The sequence below is a fragment of the Alosa alosa genome, chromosome 7, assembly GCF_017589495.1.
Source record: "Alosa alosa isolate M-15738 ecotype Scorff River chromosome 7, AALO_Geno_1.1, whole genome shotgun sequence".
NCBI classification, from domain to species: domain Eukaryota; kingdom Metazoa; phylum Chordata; class Actinopteri; order Clupeiformes; family Clupeidae; genus Alosa; species Alosa alosa.
The window spans coordinates 10,679,358-10,704,105 of record NC_063195.1 but is presented as its reverse complement, the minus strand read 5'-3'; the positions used below and the strand labels follow the sequence as shown (position 1 = coordinate 10,704,105).

General features: G+C 40.9%; 2 protein-coding genes across 6 annotated transcripts in view; both read left to right on the top strand.

The window, feature by feature from the left end:
• The window catches only part of LOC125297515, a 49,012-nt gene extending 38,938 nt beyond the window's left edge, over window positions 1-10,074 (top strand). For all 5 annotated transcript variants that reach the window (XM_048247876.1, XM_048247875.1, XM_048247877.1 and 2 more), the window contains exons 11-13: window positions 6,506-6,656; window positions 8,070-9,025; window positions 9,230-10,074. In XM_048247876.1, the coding sequence (XP_048103833.1) occupies window positions 6,506-6,656; window positions 8,070-9,025; window positions 9,230-9,651 (1,529 nt within the window). In that variant the 3' untranslated portion in view covers window positions 9,652-10,074. The remainder of the gene's footprint in view (window positions 1-6,505; window positions 6,657-8,069; window positions 9,026-9,229) is intronic.
• A 7,837-nt stretch (window positions 10,075-17,911) lies between these two features.
• Window positions 17,912-20,298, top strand: LOC125297756 (GTPase IMAP family member 8-like; the record flags this gene model as incomplete). The annotated part of the gene is made up of 3 exons (XM_048248219.1): window positions 17,912-18,142; window positions 18,435-19,151; window positions 19,721-20,298. Coding segments are annotated over exons 1-3 (1,479 nt in total), but the record flags the coding sequence as incomplete, so codon positions are not given.
• Between the last annotated feature and the right edge of the window lie 4,450 nt (window positions 20,299-24,748).

Below are 24,748 nucleotides of genomic sequence, written 5' to 3'. Positions count from 1 at the left end.
TACTCGACAAGATAAGTAACTTACTTAAGTGTTGTGGTCAAGACAAGATGAGTAAATCTACAAGAACCAAAGCTACTCAAGAACAGGGGAAAACTAGCCCACAAGCTAGCAATGACGGCTCACCGATTAGCCACGCTTATCTCAAGGGGCTATTGGATGAGGTTCGGTCGGATGTATTAGCAATGAAGGAGGAAATTTTGTCCGAGCTCAAAAATACAGTCGCCACACTGAATGTCACAGTTGCTACACATGGTCAGCAAATCCAAGACTTAGAAGAGGGTCTTACTACAGTGGACAGTAAAGTTTCAGACCTGGAGAGAAACTACACTGACCTGATGGCAGAAACAGGGAAACTGTGTTCAAGGCTGGATGACTTGGAGAATAGATCACGCAGGCAAAATATCAGAGTCATAGGTCTGCCTGAGAAAATTGAAGGTCCCCAGCCCTCCGTTTTCATCGAGACCTTGTTGGTGGAAGTGTTCGGGGTAGACAACTTTCCTAAGCCGCCGGAGGTTGACCGGGCGCACCGGTCTTTACATCCACTGGATCTGTCCAAACCCCCGAGGGCAATGATCGTCCGACTCCACCAATTCCGAACAAAAGAGCTGATCCTCCGCCTCGCCTGGCAACGCTCCGGGCAGCTATCTTACAACGGACACAAAATAAGTTTCTACCCAGACCTTAGCGCTGACTTGCTCCAGAGACGCGCTGCTTTCATGCCGGTTAAGAAGCTGCTACGAGAGGCACATCTGAAATACTCCCAGGTTCATCCCGTGACGCTGCGTTTCACATTCAACGGAGCAGAGCAGAAATTCAAGTCGCCGCTGGAGGCCAGCGCGTTCATTAAAGAGCATATCGCAAACCGACAGGCCTCTACCACAGGGATATCCGAGCCGTCGGGAGAATGTAGAAGGAGTCAAAAGGAATAGGGTGTTAGCTCGTCTTGCAGACCTCAAAGCTGACATAGTCTTTGTTCAGGAAACCCACTTACGCACAACTGAGGCCCTCAAAATGAAAAGGAAATGGATAGGTGACATCATCCACTCTGGGTTTAATGCAAGGGCTAGAGGGACAGCCATTATCATACGGAACGGTATACCTTGGGTTAGCGAAGTTGTCATACCAGATAAAGATGGCAGGTTTGTTATTGCATCTGGACAATTGTGTAACAAGCTGGTCGTTTTGGCCTGTGTGTATGCTCCCAATTGGGATGACAGTGACTTTATAATCAAACTTTTCTCCATCCTCCCAAATGTTGACAACCACCTCCTCATAATAGGGGGAGATTTTAATTGTGCTGTGGATCCTACTTTGGACCGATCCTCACCAAGGGTTATTCCCCTGTCTAAAACAGCCACAGCCATTAAACATATAATGGAGGAATACAGTCTGTTTGATCCCTGGAGATTTGCAAATCCAAACAGCAAGGTTTTTTCTTTCTTCTCGCTGGTACACCAGACTTACTCCCGAATTGACTTTTTTCAGCTTGACACTAAGCTAATCCCCTCGGTCTAGACAGACAACCTATCACAGTATCACTATCTCAGACCATGCCCCTGTTTCATTTCATTTAACTTTCACTGACTGCCCTGTAGCACATAGAATCTGGCGTTTAAATCCACTCATGTTATCCAACCCAGAGTTTACAGAAGCAATTAAAGTACATATACAGGTATTTTTGGACACAAACTCCTCAGAGGAGACCACATTTGGTACACTCTGGGAAACACTCAAAGCGTATCTGAGGGGCCATATTATCAGCATTGCTGCCTACAATAAAAAACTTCGCTCAAGTACGCTATCTGACTTATCAGACAAAATCAAAAATCTAGATATCCAACATGCTATATCTCCCTCTCCGGATTTATATCAGAAAAGGCTAAAATTGCAAAGCATGTTTGACCTGGCATCTACTGCAGAGGCAGAACAACAACTGCTTAGAACACGCCATCTGGTTTATGAACAGGGTGATAAGGTTGGAAGGTTATTGGCCCATCAGATTCGCCAGTCATATGCTTCACGATATATATCAAAAATTAAAGATCTGTCTGGGAACTTTATCACTGACCAAAAAAGGATTAATGCCACATTTGCTCATTATTATAGTAACTTGTACACTTCTGAATGCAACCCAAATATTGAGAGTATAGCAGCATTTTCCAAAACCTAGAATTTCCAGTACTTAATGAGGATGATAGGGCAGATTTAGAACGCCCTCTGGTACAAGACGAAATCCAAGCCGCTATCTCTAGCTTACAATCAGGAAAATCCCCAGGTCCTGATGGGATACCCGTAGAATTTTACAAAAAGTTTTCCCGGGAACTCACACCTCTACTGCAAAACATGTGTTTAGAATCCCTAGACATTGGCCATCTGCCACATACATTATGCCAAGCATCTATTTGCCTTATACCCAAAAAAGAAAAAGACCCCACACTATGTGGATCGTATCGACCAATTTCCCTCCTTAATGTAGACTACAAGATTATCGCCAAGGGCCTTGCTAGGCGTCTTGAGAGAATCCTCCCCACCCTCATCTCACCTGATCAAACTGGATTTATCCAGGGCAGACATTCTTCCTCTCATACCCGCAGGCTCTTTGACATTATTTTTACTAAAGAGACTGTGGAGGCACCTGAACTGGTCTTGTCGCTAGACGCGGAGAAGGCATTTGATAGGGTAGAGTGGGTTTTTCTTTTTGAAACATTGAAAAAATTTGGATTTGGCCCAAACGTTATATCCTGGGTAAAATTATTATATTCTAACCCTCTGGCTTCAGTGCGCACCAACAATATATCCTCTGAATATTTTCCTCTTCAAAGAGGAACCAGACAAGGATGTCCTCTCACCCCTACTTTTTGATATTTTCCTTGAACCTTTGGCAATGGCATTCCGGAGCTATACGGCTTTTAAAGGTATTATTAGAGAGGGGCTTCCTCACAAAATCTCAGCCTATGCTGACGATATTTTGCTTTTCATAACAGACCCAGACATATCTTTACCAGCCATTCTCAGCATTCTGAAACATTTTGGAAAACTCTCCGGCTATAAATTTAACCTGGAAAAGAGTGATTTGTTCCCTGTTAACAATGCAGCTCTTAAACGGCCAACACCGAATTTACCCTTCAAGACGGTGCCCTCAAAAGTCACTCGCTCATATAACCACTTATTTAAAAGCAATTTCTCCCCCCTGATTGAGAAATGTAAACAGGACATGGAGAGGTGGAGGACTATCCCTATGTCTATGGTGGGGCGTATTAACCTAATCAAAATGAACACTGTCCCCCGCTTTCTCTATCTTTTTCAAAATATTCCAATTTTTATCCCCTTTAACAAATTCAAAGACCTGGACAAGGCCATGTCAAAATTTATTTGGGCTGGTAAACATCCCAGGATCAAGAAGGCTTATCTGCAAAGACCAAAAAGGGAGGGGGGATGGCCTTGCCAAACCTTTTACATTACTATTGGGCATGCAATATACAGAAAGTCCTAGGATGGAGGGCATCCAGTCAGGGAGATGGGGCTCCAAGTTGGGTTAGGATGGAAGAAAAGACCCAAAGACCTGGGTTTCAGCTTTTCAGAGGATGAATGGAGCAAAATGTTGAGACTGGTGCATGTATCTTCATCATGCTCCAGACACAGCTTGCTACAATTTAAAATTGTTCACAGATTGCATTACTCCAAGGTGAAACTGGCAAGATTCTTCCCCTCTATAGACCCTTTATGCGAAAAGTGTCAAAGTGCTCCAGCTAGCTTGATACACATGTACTGGGCCTGCCCTTGCTTGCAAACATTCTGGGAGGCAGTATTTACATCACTCAGGGACGCTTTAGGCATTGCTATTGAAATACATCCAGTCACGGCCATTTTTGGGACCGAACCTGATGACTCCCACTTCCTGTGGCCAGGAAGATCCCAAACAGTGGTGAGATTTGCAACCTTATTAGCCCGACGCCTTATTCTGTTGAACTGGAAAGGCCCAAAATCTCCATCCCACACCAGATGGCTTAAAGACATCATGTATCATTTAAAGTTAGAAAAGATAAAATACTCTCTCAGAGGAAACGTGGGAGAATTCTATTCCACCTGGGGGGCTTTCATGGATTATTTTGATGAGGTTTCTGCAGTAGACTGGGAAGAGGAGTAGGGCTACCTTGAGTACAACTAAATGACTAAATGACCTGTATTTAATTGTTATCATTTGTGTTACTTTTTATTTATTTATTTTATTTATGCCTCTTTTTTATGTACATTCTTCATTTTTTGTATGTATGTGGGGCATACTCTATTTTTTTCTTTGAGGGCGGCAAGATGTAGGATCACTTTACTTCAAATATAAACTTGTACGGATAGATTATGAGGATGCATGGGGACTGGGGAGGGTGGGTAGAGGATATTTGTGTATGTATATTGTACTGTATATTTGTATATTTATGTACATGGCTGCACTGTGGCGCTATGTACAATTGTTCAGAAAACTTGTGAAAAATAAAAGTTAAAAAAAAAAAAAAAAAAAAAAAAAAACGTGATTGGATTGTGCAGGCGCCACTGATTGGGACAGCCTATCAGCAACCACCTTCAGCTTTCCGCAACTCAACTCAAAGTCAACTCCATGGTCAGATTTAGATAAGAGACGAAACCATGAACGAAACAATGGATGAAGATGCAGAAGGTTCATCCCGGGAATGTGCCAACTTGTGGCCCCACCTCGCCAGACTATTTCAATTTTCTGAACAAGTTAATGATAGTTTTCGCTTCAAGTGTTTCAAATACAAAATAGTATTTTGTATTTGAAATGCGTATTTTAAATACATGTTTTAGAAATACTGCCCATCCCTGGCAACATGGTAAAAAGATGAAAATGACTTGATTTTACTTTCAATTCCTTTTACATTCTCCAAGGTATTAACATTAACATTTTTCATAACTCCATGTAGGACGTTTTTGTACATAAATGTAAGCACTGTGGCAGACTGGCAGTAGTAATGCAATATTTAGAAAATGTAGGCTACTCTTGTACTCCTTGAACCTTTTAAAAACAAGTACTTTAGTACTTTTACTGAAGTAGACATCTGACTGTTGTACTTTTACTTGTACTTGAGTAAAATTTAGCAAAGGGTATCTGTACTTTTACTCAAGTAATGAAGCTGTGTACTCTGTCTGCCCCTGCAAATAGATATTTAAAAAGGTATACAGATCAACACAAGGGGCTCTCTCTTGCACTCCAGCGCAATTGACTTTATATACTCACACGTTTGTCTTTCCTATTTTGCTGTCAGCGCATATTGGAATTTTCCCTCCACAGGTACATGTAAGTAGATTAGGAAAATCAATTGCACCCACGGGGGCGGTTCAGAGAAAAGAGGTGTAATATGGCAAAAGTGCAAAGTAGCAGCAGTATTTTGCAAACATTGAGTTTGCCTTTTTCACAGTTCCACAGGTCTTTGTGTGTGTGGGTTGTGGTTTTCATGAGTGAGTTGAGCAGTCTGATGGCTTGTGTGAAGAAGCTGTTGCTGAGTCTGGTAGTCTTGCAATGCATACTGCTGTAGCGCTTGCCAGATGGTAGGAGGATGAACAGTTTGTGTGTGGGGTGGGTGGGGTCTTTGATGATGTTGGTGGCTCTTTTGTGGCAGCGGGATGGGTATATGTCCTGGATGGAGGGTTGGGCTGATCTGGTGATCTTCTCAGGTGACCTCACCACCTGCTGTAGAGCTTTCCGGTCAGCAACAGAACAGCTACCATACCAGACTGAATCAGTGATTTAATCAAATTAAAAAAGATTGTCCTGTCTTCTCTGTGACTTGTGTCAACATTACCCCATACCACTCACTGCTAGTGTCAACATTACCCCATAACACTTACTGATTGACTAAGAGAAAAACTTGAAATCACCATGAATTTACTTGGAGAAAACATTTAGCCTGCATGTTTTTTGACAGAAATTACCTTTTATTGAGTGCGAAGGTGCTGATCATCTCCATTTCTTTGCTTAAAGCCCCTGTTCCACAGGAATTATAGGTTAACACTAATCATAGGCTCATTTTGGATATCACTAGGTCACTTATGTTGTAATAAAAAATGAAAGAAGTGAATTACAGACAACTTTAACTACAGGTTCTTTATTTAAACTAGAAGGACACTCAGAGAGTGCAGGCTTCAGCCAAGTTTCCCTTTTGGTAAGAAAAAATGTATTTTGTATTATGTATTATGGTGGGAGTACTGATTGAAATTGACTTTAATGTATTTCATCAGTCGCAGAAATACATCATGAATTAACTATTGTGGGTGGGGGAAAGGTGTGGCCAGACTTCTCACTTTCAACATCACTGGACACTACTCAACAGCTGACTGCAGTCACTAAGACCTCTCAAGTCTAAATTGCCAGTGTAGACGTGATGGGGTGGTAAAGTACTGGGAGCACTGAGCTTTATTTATTTATTTTATTTTATTTTATTTTATTTTTTCCTTATTGAGATATGCATTTTTATGCCTCATATTTTCACAGGTGATAAAGTGTTTTATCCAGGGATACGTGGTCCTAAAATCATTGGGGAAGATTCCTCAGAAGACACTTTTCTGGACCAAGATGATTTGGATTCTGTAGACAATGCTGACTGGAGGAGAGACATGAGAGGACTGTCTGATATTATGGCTGAGTACGAAGATTTAGATTTACCATCTCATACATTTAAATTGATTTTATGATCATAATGAGATAGGAAACATGCAAATGCAAAACTCAAATATGCTCTATGTTTCATTCAGCGGAATGAAAATGCAATGAGGTCTGACTCTTGCAAGGAAGCTGCAAAACATTAGTCCTAATAATTTATGGAAAGAAATCAAAAGAATGAATGACTGTAAAACATTTTACCTATGAATATTGATTGTTTAAGTGGCTCAGACAAAATGACTCAGTTGTGGCAGAAACATTATTATGAACTGTTTAACTGTTGAATGACAGTAGGGGGGCATCTGTGGCCTACTGGTTAGGGAATTGGACTTGTGACCAAGGGTGGCCGGTTCAATCCCCGACTGGTAGGAAAAATGTGGGTGGGGGGAGTAACTGAAAAGCGCTCTCCCACATCCATGCAATGGAGTTAGGCAGGGAAGCATTTTATCTCCCTTTCTTTTTAATATTTGAAAGGATGATTTATCATAGCTCCTAAACAACTGTGGAACATGTTGTATGACACCATTATCAACCACCTGATGAATGCAGATGATCTGGTGATTCTATGTCCATATAGTGCTGGCCTTCAACAGCTACTAAGGGTATCCTCCCAATATGGCTCAGACTTTGACATTAAATACAAAGAAGAGTAATATTATGATTGCTAGAAGCAGGGAGGACAATAAACTGTCATTTCCTGCTTTCTCTCTCTCTGGTATTGTCAGTAAAGTGTGTGACGAGATCAAATACTCAGAGCACATACTGTATAACTGATGACCTGTCTGATAATAGGGACATTCACAGACAGTACTGTATGATGTATGCAAGTGCTAATATGCTGAATCGCAAATTTAGTATGTGATATTTTTCTGTGAAGACCACACTTTTTAAAGCTTTTTGCACCCCAGTGTATACTGCCCACTTGTGGCGGCGCTATAAAAAAGCAGTATGCAGAAACTCAATGTGGAATATAATGATGACGTGAGGCTGCTGCTTCAAGTGGCACGATGGAGCAGTTCAAGCCAAATGTTGGTTAGTGTTGGTGTATCCATCTGTCCTGCTGTACTGCTGTAGGAATCTCATGCACAGACATATGTGTAGAATAACTGAGTCACCCAACAGCATAATTACAACACTAGTGAACCCTGCAATGAGTGTGGTCAGGTTCACCTTGAGACTGTGGAACCATTGGCCTTTTAGTTTATATGCTAATATTGTATCTGAACATGTCTTTGTTCATTGAGGAATTCTGACTGTTTTCGTTATTTGTATTGTATGTGTTTTGTCTTGTATTTGTTGTGTATTTGTCTGTCTTTTACTGTGTTTTGTGTTGTGCTATGGAGCGTTTATTGTGTCCTGAATAAAGTATTGATGATGATGATCTCCTTTCTTAAAGGTTGGACATTTCAGCTGGTGAACCTCAGTGTACGTATTACAGACCAACAAATTGCTGCAAATCCTGTGAAGATGTTGAAGACACCTCACACTGGATCCTGATGGAACCCTGTGTTTCCATGGAGACAGTAGTCCCATTGTATAAACACAGCTCTCCACCAGGAAGTTTTGAGTGCACAGTGTCTGGTTTGCGCTGGGTGTGTGCTGTTGAAGTCTCTCTACAGTATCACTTCAGTGACCCCCATGTATTCAGAGCAGAGCTTGCCATGTTGCAATATGAGCCAATTGGTCCCTTGATGGACATCAAAGTGCTCTCAGGTGAACTGTTGGAGGCTCATCTGCCCCATTTTGCCTGTCTGGAAGGTTCAGACTCCTCTCTTAGAGAGGCTGTAAGAGTTCTGCGTGGGGTTGACAGCAGTGTGACTCTAGAGAAATGTGAGCTGACTCGCTTCCATCCAAAGCTCCTCAAGCCCTCCTTCTCACTGACAGAAGTCCTGGTGAAATTAGGAATCCCAATGAAAGCCCATCTGGATGTGTTAATCTACCGCACCAGAGTGACACCCCTGGTTCTCCTCACATATGTCGTGCCACGGGATGCTTCCATGATTCAGGCCGTTGAAGAGGATTTACGCAGGACCCAATATGCAAAGGAGATCATAACACATCGACCAAACATCCCCATTTGGATAAACACTGAGTTTAGCCTAAAAGGATCTGTCTGTGATGCTGAGATCTCCCCACCACAGATCACCCTTAAATACTTCAAACCTCCAGAGTTTTTCAAGGTGGTCATTAAAAAGCCAGAGGACCGTTTTGATTTGGAGCTGAAGAGTGAGGGGAAATCCATATGGGAAGCGAAATTGCACAGATTTGAATATGGTGAAGGGACACACGATCATGAGATTACCTTAGCAGCATCCAGACATGATACTTTAATGACCTCCATATCAAACAAAGGTACACAACCCATCACTTGAACTTTCTTTAAAAATATGTTTGTATACAGAATAAAACATTTGAAAGTTAAACTAAGAAGTTTTTTATGTGTGTGTTAAGGTAACCACAGGTTTTGGGTAGAGCATAACAGCAGTTGGGGTCATGAACATGTAAATGTCAAGTTTCAAAATTGGGAACCTTCTTACTTTGATGATTTCCTCCTAGATCGACTGTCCCATTTCCGGCCTGCTCTTGTCAAGAGGACATCAGAACCTACACTGAAAGGTCTGCTGTTAGGACTTGAAGCCTATAAGCCTCCTGTCTTGAGCAGTATTGAAGTACAAAACATCCTGCAGAAGACCAGCGTGCTGCAGGACCAGGTGACCTCCCTCATCGACATGGTGCTTAATAAGGGAGACACAGCGTGTGGCATCATGCTCTCTCTCCTTGAAAAAAGTGGACTATTACTTTTATCAAGACCTTATCAAGAAAACACAGCCTCTCTGACGACGTGTAGGAAGAAACCTTCTCATACTGTCAGTGGGGCGTTTGTGTGGTGCGTTGATGAGGACTATGAAATGAGAAAAGACTTTAATGGTCATGTCATCATCATTATACTCATGATGTCAGTCATGGAAGAGGACTGATGCACATCATTCACATCCATTCTATTCTATCGTTCTCTAATTCACTCTGAATGCATTCTGTAGAACCCCTGTTCTTGAATGATACTTATCAGGTAAAACGTTCTGTGACATTTTGAAAAATGTAATAGAGCCTTCCTGAAAGTGTGTATCTGAGATGAAACCTTTGACTGCCCTTCAGTTTGTTGTAAATGCGCCCCCTGCAGGTGAGAGAGGAGGCTGCATCGTACAGATGTATACATTATAATATGAGTGATCTGTGATCATAAAGTAACAGAAGATGGTCATACATTTAATGTAGATTATTAATGTACATAATAGATGTAAAACAAATCTGTTCCACTGATTCAGTGAGGCACTATTCATCAATGTCTGAAAAACAAACAGTTATTATATTTGTATACATCATATTCTATATTAAAACAACTTGAGTATTACTAAATATAAAATTGTGGAGTTGTGATTTTGTTGATAGGCTACATCACATAATTACCAGCCCTGTTCCACTGATTCAGTGAGACATTATTCTTCAACACTATGACATACAAGTGAAACATGTGTATACATGTATTTAGCGTGTAAAGATGAAATTTAAAGGTGTTACGTGGAGTACATATTCGGACATCCTTACATGTCAGTCAGGTGTCAGACATCAGATGGAAAGGCATCAGGTCTAAGGAAAACCTCTGTCAAGTTGTCAGTTGTTAAGGCCCAGGCTCCTATGGACCGAAATCATGAAAAGGAGACAAACACAGTATAAAATATACAGTTTTAAAATGTATATATTGATTGGGAAAGGGGGTTGCCCTGTGAGGAAATTTGCTCCCTGCATTTTACCCATCCGGGTGTAGTGTGCCCACATTCATACACACACATTTAGAGCAGTGAGCTGGGAGCCCACACACACTATGAGTAGCACAGTCTGCCAGAAACAGAGAGGGTCGTAACAACAGTCAGGTCTCAGACGTCAGATGAAAAGCCATCAGGTCGCGGGAAAACCTCGGTCATGTTTATAGAATTACACCGTCAGAGAAAAAAAGAGTTAGGAAAATCTTTGTCGGATCAAACTGCATCAGGAAAAATGTCCTCAAACGAAAAACTGTCTGAGTCTGATATCTATTTTCCCAAGACCTGATGGCTTTTCATTTGATGTCTGACACCTGACTCTGACATAAGGATGACCTAATACCGTATCATTTCAGAGTCATTTCAGTTGCTCCAAAAAAATGGAGGTTTAATAGCTTCATATTTATTTATTTCTATTTAATAGTTTGAGAAATATATTGATTTATGGTTGAAACTCAACCATGATTGATCAATGCCTGAAAAACAAAGGTTGGTTAATTATATTCTAACATCTATATTAAGACGTCTTGAATAACCAAACTAAAACATTGACTCACTATCATCTAGAAGCAGACCCTAGGTTGAAGAATGCCGAACTTATCCTTTAATGAAACAATTTTTGTCATAATTTTAAATTACGAAGCAAAAGCATCATAACACTTTTTTCAACCCTGTTTGAAGAGCACAGTGGCCTGTTTGTGTGCCTGTTCCGGTCAAAACATGAGTATATAGCACGATGTATTTGACATTGTACAATATACAACAAAATGCAGGTGCACTCAAGAACCGGGCTCAGTATAGAGTAAAATAAGATAAAATAAATAATAGAATATAGAAAATATCCTCCTCCTCCTCCTTCATGTATCTCTGGACCACCCAGCCCCTGCTCATACTGCAACACTGTGTAACGTAGCTGCTGCACAATCAACAGTACTGAACTCTGCTGCTGTAAATTACAGGGTCGCCCCATGATGTGTTCTACTGCACCTCTACATCACTAAATGATGCGCTGACGGTCACCTCTCACCCCTGGGCAGCTTATTGCACCTCTACATCACTGAATGATGAGTCACCTCTCACCCCTGGACACAGTGGAGAGGGGCAGCTTATTGCACCTCTACAGTACATCACTGAATGATGAGTCACCTCTCACCCCTGGACACAGTGGAGAGGGGCAGCTTATTGCACCTCTACATCACTGAATGATGAGTCACCTCTCACCCCTGGACAAAGTGGAGAGGGGCAGCTTATTGCACCTTATTGACTGTCGCTGTCTCAGCGATCTAATCAGGCACTTTCTATTTTTCAGGGTGATCTTGATACATCATAATAGAAAACAGCTGTCTGGTCAGTCAGTGTATCTCTGAATGGGTGATCGTGTTGCCATTAGTGTGTAATAAGCGATTAACAGGATTCCACCGCCTCATTCGACTGTCGCATCGCCGGTCGTGAGTGCCAGACTTCAGTTTGAAGTGGAAGTTTTACTCCATACTATCGGTAAGGAAATGCTTTGCTGTGTTTATATTTTACTGTAGCAGACAGAAAAAATGCTGAAAATATTTGCATTTCACCCTTAATTTGACTCTTTTCACCCTTACTTGTAGTGCAACTCAATGTGCAGGTTTTTTTTTTTTAACAAAGCTAGCTGCTTCCAGTTTTGAAGCATTGGAAGTGGCTTGTTCTCTTACTGTGTGTGTGTGTGTGTGTGTGTGTATTTGAGTTGTCTCATAAACAGTAAATTAAGAGGAAGGAAATGTCTGATTGAGACGTGTGGGGGTTTAGGGCAGATATAGAACATGTCCAACTTCATGTAACTGTAAAGAATGCGTCCAATCAAAACATGATACCAGCGTCATGCTGTCAAACAGGTTTTGGTCCTCTTTACTGGGACACACACAGAGTGCACTGCAGACAGAAGCAGGCTACTCTGGTGTATGTGAGACTAACACTTTGGACTCCAGATCTCAGAGGAATGAACGATATAGTGAAGGTAAGACATTTTCTATATAGACTTGGTGTGAAGGCTACACTATATCACTAAAATAAAAGAAAATAAATTAAACAAAAACAGTAAAAAAAACATCAATGTGCTAATACATGTGCTACTAAAAACCGGAATCACTAGCAATCAACAGCCATTCATTCAAACAGGAAGACACACAAAAGATAATGCCTTCAATCAGGAAACACACAGATACTGATTTGGATGAGGTCAAAAACCAGTCCTTGGTTCTAAATAAAGGTACAAAAATAAGAGTATGATTAGCATTACATGATCATTTCAATTCACAGTCAAATCAACATAGTATTTTCTATTACAGTTTTTGTCAACAGTCTACACACATTTTTAAAACTCTACACAAAACCCACTATTGCTCACACAAAATGCAAAATCCCTCCAATCTCCAGCAAAATGGCACACCACATTCAAAATGCCATAAAAACATCTCTAAAGCAAGCATTTGTCTAACATTATAGTTGCGGTAAAACTTGACGGGTGAGTGAGGCTCTATCTTGCACTCCAGCGTAATTGACTTTGTATATTCCTATTTTGCATTGAGAGCGAATTCAATTGCGCCCATGGGGGCGGTTCAGCGAAAAGAGGGGGCGTGTTCCGGCGCAAACGTTCCCTGTTGATATTTTGCAGTTTCAGAAAACAATTATGCCACAGACCAGGAACATCCTGGTCTAAAGTCAGTGGTGCAAATTCAGATGCTATTTTTAAGGGTGCATGCATGGCCACAGGCCTACAGGAATGAATGCTATGCACACCGATCTACAGACACCCCCATGCACAGATGGAAACATTCAAAGCCTTGATAATATTTGTCTGTTTCCCTGTTTTGTTCGTGCATTGGTCACCTAAAAATGAGCCTATATAGTACAACATCTACATGCAATATCTTTACAACAACGCCTAATTGCAACCTATTAATTCAGACATATTTATACAGCCCTATAAAAGCTAAAGTTTACTTTTAGTTTTGTTCCAATTTACCGTTGTGTATGGCTTTAAACATTGTGTGCACTTTAACATCAGCCTAAGCATTATTCCAGCTTCGCTAAGGTTTTGACAAGCACCACAATTTTGCCTATCTTGTTGTTGAAACCTTGAAATAACTCCGAGCTTTGCTATGATCCCTCCATCCTTTCGATGTTTTAAAAAATCGTTTTATATCCATGAAGGCCTTGAAGTCTTGAGTTAGTGAATTAGCTTAAATCAGCATATGTGCTGTTAACCAGCATCCATAGATAGTAAAAGAAAGCAGCAAATAGCCTCCTTGGCTACAATTTCTGTAGTTGCTGCGTCCATTCATTGTTATTCTCTGTCCTGCTCAAACATCAGTTGTGCTTGCATTAAGTTGATGATAACGTGTTTACAAACTCTACAGAAAATGTTGTAATTAGCCTACTGTCATGCAGTTAATGGGATACTGTGCAGAGTTGGAAAGTTCACCTTGAACTTTCACCAAAGGTCAACTTGGTGTGAATACACACAGAGGAAATTGTTTCTTGTTGTTGAGTTGCCTGATGGTAAGACGACCATAGTAGCTTACACCTGCAGGAGCGTTTGCTTGTCTGCCTGTGCTGCAATACACACTTCGCTCCTCTCATCTATACGACTCACTTGTTCCCCTTTCTGCAAACCATACATAATTACAAGGAAAAATATTACCACCCGAGGGAAATCAGTGTGGTCTCCATTAAGATAAGATAAAAGATAAAATAGCCATAAATCTAGCGTACACATTTCCACGAATCACGGATGTGTTGATGACATAAATTAGGAAATATTACAGGACTTAAGGAGACGTGATGTTGAACCCATGTCTAACCCAAATGCCCCAGCAGCAGCACGGGAGAGGAGAGCTTATCTGACAGAAGATCTGCATTGTCTATAGTGAGGTAATGTTAGATTATATTGCAAAAATATCACCATGCATTCATAACCTCGTGATTCAGAGTGATCCCAAAACACCGGAAAGTATGTCTTTGTGACATTTCTGTATTACATTTTGTCAAGAAGAAAAATCAATAGCAAACTGTTCCCAACTGAGCAGTGCTTATAGCGCTGAGAACCGCTCCTGGCTGCGCCTGGCAAATACGCCACCATAATAGCAATCAGCTATGGAACAAGTATGCCTGTTGTTAAAGGGAATGTGAGATGACGCTCTGATTGGTTTATTGCATGTTACGCCCAAACCACACCCATGAGTAATTTAGCTACTTCAGACCACCCCATTTTAGATTTGCGTAGGGCGCAACAATAATTTATCCCGCCGATAAAATAGCAACAGCGCCCAAGATCTGCCCACAAAGCTACCTGCATGTTGCATTTTCATACTTGCGTTTCAGATCGTTAAGATAGAGCCCTGGGAGGTAAACTAGCCTACATTTTGCTGACTCGTATTTGTCTAACCTGGAATGGTTGGACATTCCCAGTAGCAAAAGATGAGAAATCATCTGCAAAGGTTACATCATAAAACAAATACATTTTTATGAAACAAAATTATTTGCTTGACCATGTTTAGTCTTTTTGGCCCTGGACTAGCCCATTGACTCAGATGTGACATGGTCAGGTAAGATGTTTGGAACAAAACAGGCAATGCAGCTTTGCGATTGTTGCGCTTTTATTTTGACAAGTTGTTGTCGTTCTGTCTTCCACATTCATGAAAGGTTTGGTATGAATGTTGAGCCATGTCTCATGAAACAGTCATCATTGCTTTATTTGCAGTTTATGACAGCTGCTATGAATGTGTTATGAACTCACCTGTCAAGTAAAGTGTTACCATAAATACTTTTGTCATATACATGTATGTCATACATTCTTGTGAATGTATCTGAGTTTTCATTTGTGTAAGTCTGCTAAATGAATAAGTGTAAAATATTTAGTGCAACCTGTCTGCAGCTATGAGGGGGGGCAGTAGGGGTGGGGGAGACACTACTCTCAAATATTTTGAATTTGGCCTCCATTTTGAATGCTGGTTATGACAAACAGTGCACATAACTATAAAACACCATCATGCTGCCATGTTGTCCTCTTTCAGTGTGAATGCGATCAGGACATCTGAGTGACCTGAGTAAAACTGAAGAGATGGCTGCAGGGGGATCATCTACTGGTGAGTCCACCACTCTGATACCCTAATGGAACATGTCCATCACTCTGATGCCCTAATGGAACATGTCCATCACTCTAATGCCCTAATGGAACATGTCCATCACTCTGATACCCTAATGGAACATGTCCATCACTCTAATGCCCTAATGGAACATGTCCACCACTCTGATACCCTAATGCAGTGGTCCCCAAACTACGGCCCGCGGGCCAGATACGGCCCACCACCTCATTTTGGGTGGCCCCTCAAAACATGTCCGTGGTAGGCTATATAGCATCCGGCCCGCACGGCGGTACGAAATCATCAAATTATATCCTCCACAATTTTGTGTGTGTAAATATTTCTTAAGTTATTGTCCTGTGTCATGAATAGTTGAATCAACTACTGTATTCATGAATTCACAGCAGTGAAGTTATTGCATTACTATTTTTCAAATATGTCTGGGGAGCTCAAGCATTTTCTGAAAGCTTGTGTGTGTGTGTGTGTGTGTGTGTGTGTGTGTGTGTGTTGTCTCCCTGTGTTGTCTCATGACCAGGTGATATCTCCAATCTCTCAGATGTGAGGATTTTGCTGCTGGGGAACAGAGAAGCTGGGAAGAGTTCAGCAGGAAACACCATCCTGGGCAGAGAGGAGTTTGACCCTGATGTGAGAACACTGCAGTGTGTGAAGAGACAGGGAGAGGTAGCAGGGAGACAGGTCACTGTGGTGGACACTCCAGGATGGAAGGATTATGATCTCAATATTTCTATTGATTCTCCTAAACTCCTTAAACAGCAGATTGTTCTCAGTGTGACTCTGTGTCCTCCAGGACCTCATGCCTTTCTGCTGGTCATCCGTGAGAACATGACCTTCACAGAGGCAGAGAGAAACGCCACATCAAACCACCTGAGTCTTCTGGGCCATGGAGCCTGGAAACACTCTCTAGTTCTGTTCATTCAGGAGACTCCTGCAGAAGAGAAAGCCTTTGAGGTTAAAGGGAAAATGCTCCAGCAGCTTGTAAAAAGATGTGGGAACAGATGTCATGTCCTCAACATTAAGAACAAGGATAATACACAAGTCACAGAACTGCTGGAGAAGATAGAAGAGATTGTGGCAGGAAACAGTGGTCGTCACTATGAAATAAACAGAGAAATAATACAGAAGGTTGAAGAGAAGAGGACAGTAGAAGGGAGGAGAGCAGAGGAGAGAAGAAAAAAAGTCCAGAGACTAGGTGAGTGAAATTATGTAACAAATAGTTTGCATAAATGAGTTGGGGGGGTGGTAGTGTAGTGGTTAAGGAGCTGGGCTAGCATGCAGTAGCCAGAACAGTTGTGGCTTACATCGTTGTGGCCCTGAGCAAAGCACTTAACCCCAAGTTGCTGGACAAAGGCCCTAATGTAATTGACTTTAAACACAGCCTTCTTTTGGTTTACAGAATGGCTGCCGCGTGAGTTGAAGTGGTCCGTAAAAAGACTAAGTAATATTATACATTGAACCAAAAAAAAAGAGAAGGTGTAAATCAGACAAACAAACTGTAACAATAATAGTAAGGATATGAACATCAAGGCACTGTGACTTGCAGGTTATGATATTTAAATCAACTCACACGCACACACACACACACACACACACACACACACACACACACACACACACACACATAAAGTCGTCTGCTGAAGTTCTCCATTTACTCCTGCAGGAGGTGCACTGCTTCCAGAACTCAGAATTGTGCTGCTGGGATTTAAATATGCTGGGAAGAGTTCATCAGGAAACACCATCCTGGGCAGAGAGGAGTTTCAGCCTGGACAGAGATCTGCTGTTTGTGTGAAGAGACAGGGAGAAGTAGCAGGCAGACAGGTCACTGTGGTGGACGCTCCAGGATGGAAAGGAAATTCTGTGAACAGCCCTGAAATGGTCAAAAGAGAGATTCTGCTGAGTCAGTGTTTGTGTGAACAGGGTCCCCATAGTTTTTGTTTAGTCATACCAGTGGATGCTGCTTTCCCAGAGGAACACAAGACATCACTTCAGCATCACTCATTTATTTTCAGTGGGGATATCTGGAGTCACACCATGGTGCGGTTTACCCATGGAGACTGGCTGGGAGACACAACTATTGAGCAGCACATTGAGAGTGAAGAACACCTCAGATATCTGGTAGAGAAATGTGGGAACAGATATCATGTTCTCAACAATGAGGACAAAGGTGACAGAACACAGATCACAGAGCTGATGGAGAAGATGGAGGAAATTATCTCTGGAAACGGAGGCCGTCACTATGAGATGGACAGAAAGAGACTGGAGGAAGTGAAGGAGAGGAGGGAGAAAGAAGAGATGTCATGTCCTCAACAATGAGAATAGAGGTGATACTATGCAGGTCACACAGCTGCTGGAGAAGATAGAAAACATGGTAGCAATGAATAAGAGCTCTCTCTTTAAAATGAGTGAAAATCTTTTACAAAACCTAGAGGAGCAGGCGAAGACGGAGAAAATCAGAGCAGAGAAGAGGATGATGAAGGTGAAGAAACAAAGACAAGACCTCAGGGCATCACTGGGTGAGTAACAGCTCCAAGCACCAAGGAGAGTAGCTGGAATCAAAACAGAAAGACAATGTGGAAAGATTCTGTCATTGTAGTATTTGTGTGATCGATCCTGTTAATATGTTGAGTAAGTAAGTAAAGCTGTTGAACCACAGCTGAAAATGGCATATAATAATGACTATGTTGATAAATTGACTATTAAAAAGAGAATGTGTCGTAGACATTTAACATTTTAACATTATTTGCATCACATCATAACATGTTGACTGCTAAAACATGTATTATATTTATCTTTTTTCCCTAAAAGATCAAATACATCAGTCATCTCTGAGGATAGATCTTCTGGGATTTAAGCGTGCTGGCAAGTCTTCAACAGGGAACACCATCCTGGGTGAAGATGTGTTTGAGTTGTGCTCTACAACAAAGTGTGAGAATAGAGTGGGGGAGGTGGCAGGGAGGCAGGTCACTGTGGTTGACACCCCAAGCTGTTTGTGGAAAGCTGGCATGACTAACACTCCTGAATTCTTCAAACAGGAAACTGTGCTGAGTGTGTCCTTGTGTGATCCTGGGCCCCATGCTCTCTTACTGCTCATACGTATTGATGTCTGTTTCAATAGTCAATACAGACAAGAAGTGCAGCAATATTTGGCACTTTTCAGTGGGGATATCTGGAGTCACACCATGGTGCTGTTCACCTGTGGAGACTGGCTTGGAGACACAACCATTGAGCAGCACATTGAGAGTGAAGAACACCTCAGATATCTGGTAGAGAAATGTGGGAACAGATATCATGTTCTCAACAATAAGAATAGGGCAGGTGATCAGGTCACAGAGCTGCTGGAGAAGATAGAAGAGATGGTAGCAGGAAACAAAAACTGTCACTTTGAGATGGACAGAAAGAGACTGGAGGAAGTGAAGGAGAGGAGGAGGAATGAAGAACAGAGAGCAACAGAGAGACTGATGAAGGTGGAGAAGCAAAGACTCCACCTCCAGTCACTGAAGCATGAGTTGTATTATATTTTCTGTGTTTTGTACTAAACAAACTGAGCTTTTTCATAGCAAAAATAAATGTTCAACAATCTTCATAATAATCTAGTTCATGAAACATTGAATCAAATATATCATAATATTAATTCTTATGGCCATGGAAGAAATTAGTAAAATAGTAAAGTTAGTGAAATTGAAGCAAAACTGCATTTGCTTTACACTTGATACACTAGATTTTATCTGCCTGTTGTTTTTGGTTTTATCTTCAAATTAATTTTGATATCATGTGCATCACATGTAAACACATCTGCCGTTCCCACTAACCATCCAGGATGTGCACTACAGTTCTGTGTCCCGGGGCGTAAGTCTCTGTGAAAATAAAAGAAAAGTTTACACATCAGGCCATTGTCAGCTGTATCTCCAAAGATGCACCAACATTTAGCAGTGCCAGTGGGGCTGGAAGTGGTGTTTACAAGGTGTACATGCACTTTAGGTGGTCAGCTCACTAGATTTAAACCACAACTCTCTTACTGCTGCTCAAAGTCCATAAAGTTCTTAGGATAACATGGTCATATAATGTCAAATATATTTATATATTCTTTTCAGCAGGGAATTCATGCCCACGGTCAAGGTTTAGAGTTGTGCTGCTGGGATACAAAGGATCTGGGAAGAGTTCATCAGGAAACACCATCTTGGGCAGAGAGGAGTTTGACCTGAAGAGAAGAACAGCTCAGTGTGTGAAGAGACAAGGAGAAGTAGCAGGCAGACAGGTCACTGTAGTCAAGGCTCCAGGATGGTGGAATGATGTCAGCCTCAAAGACACTCCTGAGCTCACTAAACAGGAGATTGTGCTCAGTGTGTCTCTGTGTCCTCCAGGTCCACACATTCTCTTACTGAATGTAAGAATAGATTATGCTTTCACAGTGGACCTGAAACGAAACATTCAACAACATATGGAGTATCTCAGTGAGAGAGTCTGGAGTCACACCATGGTGCTGTTCACCTGTGGGGAGTGGCTGGGAGACACAACCATTGAGCAGCACATTGAGAGTGAAGAGGCCCTGCAGTCTCTAGTAGAGAAATGTGGGAACAGATATTATGTCCTCAACAATGAGTACAGAGATAACAAGCAGGTCACACAGCTGCTGGAGAAGATTGAGGAGATGGTAGCAGGAAATGGTGGACGTCACTTTGAGGTTGACAAAACTCTTCTACAGGAGGTGGAGAACAAGAGGAGACGTCTCACTACAAGAGCGGAGGACAGAGAGACAAGAGCTTACAAACAGGACGCTATGTTTAAATTTGTCATGGGTAAGTTATGTTTTAGACAAATCAACAGACATGATTAGCTATTTGTTATCATTGAAATACTGTATGAATGAGATTATGGCAGGGATAAGTTCATGTGAAATTGTAAACAAATATTTGGTAATATTCATGCCATGTCATCATCATATGTTAATACACACATTGACAATGTCTGTATTTATGCCATGTCATTATCATATCTTAACACTGTGTGTCGGCGGGTGTGTGCGTGCATTTGTGGACATTAATGAATTAATCAATTGTTTTACAGGTGAACTACAGCCTCTCTGTGGGATAAAGGTGATGCTCCTGCAATATGTTGAGGAGTTTACTTCAGAACAAGACACAGACAGTGACAGAGGAGAGATGGCAGAAGGAGTAACGCTTCAATGTGAGGAGGAAATCAAGGGAGGTCGAGAGATCACTAGAGTTAAGATGACATCAAGTAAGAGAACTCTAGAAGAGACTAAAGCAGAGTTGGTGTCTCTGTGTGATCCTGGTCCACATGCTTTTGTACTGAGCATTTACACTGATCTTCACTTTTCTGAGAGAAGAAGGAGGCAATTCCAGACACATCTGGGGCTTCTGGGGGACAGAGTTTGGGATCACGCTATAGTGATGTTTGTCTCCACTCAGGACCTGTCTGTAGACAGGAACATTGAGGAGTACATTGAGAGTGAAGGAGAGGCCCTGCAGTGGCTGGTTGAGAAATGTGGGAACAGATATGTTCACTGTACAGGTGAGGAGAGCTGGCCAGGTGTACTGAAGAAGATTGATGAGTTAGTGGTTCTCAATGGAGGAAGCCATTTCCAGTATGAGGAAGGGAGGACAAATGAGACCACAGCAGCAGACTGGAAGATGGAGGTGCAGCAATTGGAGGAACAGATGGAAGAGATTGAGCTGGCAAACAGCATACTGTCTCCCCCCAATAGTAAGTATGTTATGAACATGATGCAAGCAGATTATTAAGTGTGCTTGCAAAGCAGCACACTTATTGTTCTTCTTAAGTTTTATTATTTTTCCCGTCTCCCTAATTTTTCGTCAGCTCTAGCGCCTAGGCCCTTTGAGACAGAGACACCATTCCAACTTTAAAACGTCCGGTCAGTACCGGTGTAAGTTGCTCGCGAAGATGACGTCAGGTGGGCGTGTCGTTAGTCCGCCATATTGGATTGAACAGAAAGCGAAACTAAATATTCACAGGTCACAAATATGGTCCGAACGCCACGAAACTTGACGTACATATTACTTGGACCAAGCCTCACAAAAGTTACCAGAAGGATTTTTGATTTTCGAAAGCGTTTGCCCATCACAGCCAAACGAAATCGGCGGCGACGCTCCGAAATAGGAACCGTCCATATCGTCCATATCTCAGGAACACTGTCACATATCGATACCAAATTTTGTATTTTAACTTGGGACTCCAATGTGAGGGTGCATAAGCTAAAAAAAAAAGAAAACATTCCAAAAGTTTCCAGCATTTGGCAAACCACCCACCTGTATTTGGTAAATATCACCTTTAACATTTGCAATTGTACTGGTACATCTATCACAATGCCTTCCAAGTATGCACAAAGTCTCTGGGCAACCACAATGTCTCCGGGCAATCTTACCCAATCATGAAATCCTTGCTCTGCCATGGGATAGTATGGACTTACGAACTGAAATAGTAAGGAGAACATTAGCTATTTATTGCTGACGTAGTACATTTTCACATTGACGGTATTCAAATAAAATTTTTCATCATTGTTAAATATCATGATGGGAGAGTATTATTAAAAATGTAAGTATGCAAATGCATATGTTTACGGGCATTTAGGTTTACTGTGTTGTTTTGTTATAAAGACATGCAAGGCATTCTGTAATGAACAGTGGTCGGCAGCACTCCATAGGCTACGTATTAATATGAATTGGTGTTTCTGTAAACCTAGGGACAATAAACAGCTATCTCTGTTACAAAAATGAGCTGGTAATCGCTCATTGACGAGGGAACTATGATAAAAAGATTGTTTTCCTAAAAGCTTGGAATTGACGAAAGAATTAAGCAAGCAATGTCACGTTAATGTTAAATAGCCTACATCTGAACGCTAGGTGGCAACGTTGTATTACATTTCACTAGTGTACTTGAAATACGGTCTGAGCTTCACAAGTAAGGAAGGTGCAAATATTATGTAATTTATCATGGGAAATTACTGGAAATGTTATTTCTTGTTTATTCTAATTACGAACCACACACATCCATTCGTAATCACACGTACACTTTTAATACCTTGAAAAGACTCTCATTTTGTTTATTTGATGTTGCCTAGCAACGGGAACAGACTTCAGAGCAAAGATTCTAGAGCAGAGCTTCAGAGCAAAGATTCTAGAACAGAGCTCTGTACCCGTTACTACTTCTAAAAAAAAAGGAAAAAAGAAAAATCTCGGAAACCCTCAATTTGTTGTTTCCCTCTCAAACGTGATTGGATTGTGCAGGTACCACTGATTGGGACAGCCTATCAGCAATCACCTTCAGCTTTCCGCCAAAGTCAACTCCATGGTCAGACCATGGACGAAACAATGGATGAAGACGCAGCAGGTCCATCCCGGGAATGTGCCAACCTGTGGCCCCACCTCACCAGACTATTTCAATTTTCTGAACAAGTTAATGATAGTTTTCGTTTCAAGTGTTTCAATTACAAAATAGTATTTTGTATTTGAAATACGTATTTTAAATACATGTATTAGAAATACTGCCCATCCCTGGCAACATGGTAAAAAGATGAAAATGACTTGATTTTACTTCCAATTCATTTTACATTCTCCAAGGTATAAACACTAACATTTTTCATAACTCCATGTAGGACGTTTCTGTACATAAATGTAAGCACTGTGGCAGTAGTAATGCAATATTTAGAAAATGTAGGCTACTCTTGTACTCTTGATACTCAAGTACTTCAGTACTTTTACTTAAGTAGACATCTGACTGTTGTACTTTTACTTGTACTTGAGTAAAATTTAGCAAAGGGTATCTGTACTTTTACTCAAGTAATGAAGCTGTGTACCTCTGAAAATAAGATAAAGTTAGGATATGCCCGCTTGACAACGGCAGAGATAACTGGCCTTTGGCCATAGCAACCATCCATTTAGAACGACTGGCCTTCATAGCAACCAAGGATCTTAGCTGTGATTCATGTAGCTACAGTATGCATGCAATGTGATGCAAAGTATAGAAAGGTGATGAAATATACAGAGACAGGTCAAGAAATATAGTGCAATGTAGACAGTAGTATACAGTTGATTTACAGAAGATGGTTTAGAGTAATATGAATTAAATATAAATATGTGCAGTGTATTAGCAGTTATCTCATACAATAAGTAGAATAATGTATGTAGATGTAGCAGTAACATTATAATAGTAGAAATAATAATATAGATATATGCAGTGTATTAACAGAATATAATAAAACAGAATAAATATGGATATTCAATATGACAAATATATAACAGATATGTACAACATACAGCTATGTTCAGTGTGGAAACAGTGTCATTATAGTGCAGAAACAACATTATAAGAGTAGTAAGAATAAGTCTATGTGCAGGATGAATAGTATAAAGATCAGTAGAATAACTATGTATAAATGTAATTACAGTAGGCCTATGTACATTTGTAAATAAATAGAAAACTATGGGTGAGAGGGATAAATTAATTTGATTTAATCATAAAAGTAAATTGCATTCAATTAAATTGCAATTAAAAAAACCAAAGCTGAGCTTGATCAACTAGAACATCTAAAGAACCAGAACTTGAGTGTAGTTTTTTGCTGGGTCCCAGGCCATGTTGGTCTGAGGGGAAATGAGAAAGTGGACAGTGCTGCTAAGCAAGCCCTCAATGAAGAAGTCACAGAATGTCAAATCCCTGCCCCAGACCTTAAACCTATACTGAACTCTTACATCTCAGATAAGTGGCAATCTGAATGGGATTAATGTACCAACAAGCAAGGAATGTGAATTTTGGCACATTTTCATGATCCACTGGGTCGTTATGGGCCACACAAAATATGGTGTTGCTAAAATTACTCCTATTGTGGCTATTAGAGACATGCGTTCATGAGTATCCAGCTACATTTAATGTGTTAAGTAAAATACATTCACACACACAAAAAAACATCACTAATGTTGTGGACATTCCTTTATTCTGAGATACATCAATAGGCTCTCAAAACAATCCCAAACAAACATAAGGTCTTTATAGAGCAAATCTATATAGATTATTTGTCAAATAAACCAGTAAAACAGAATTAGGGGATGGATATAACATTCACACTCACAGCTCATATTTTTAAA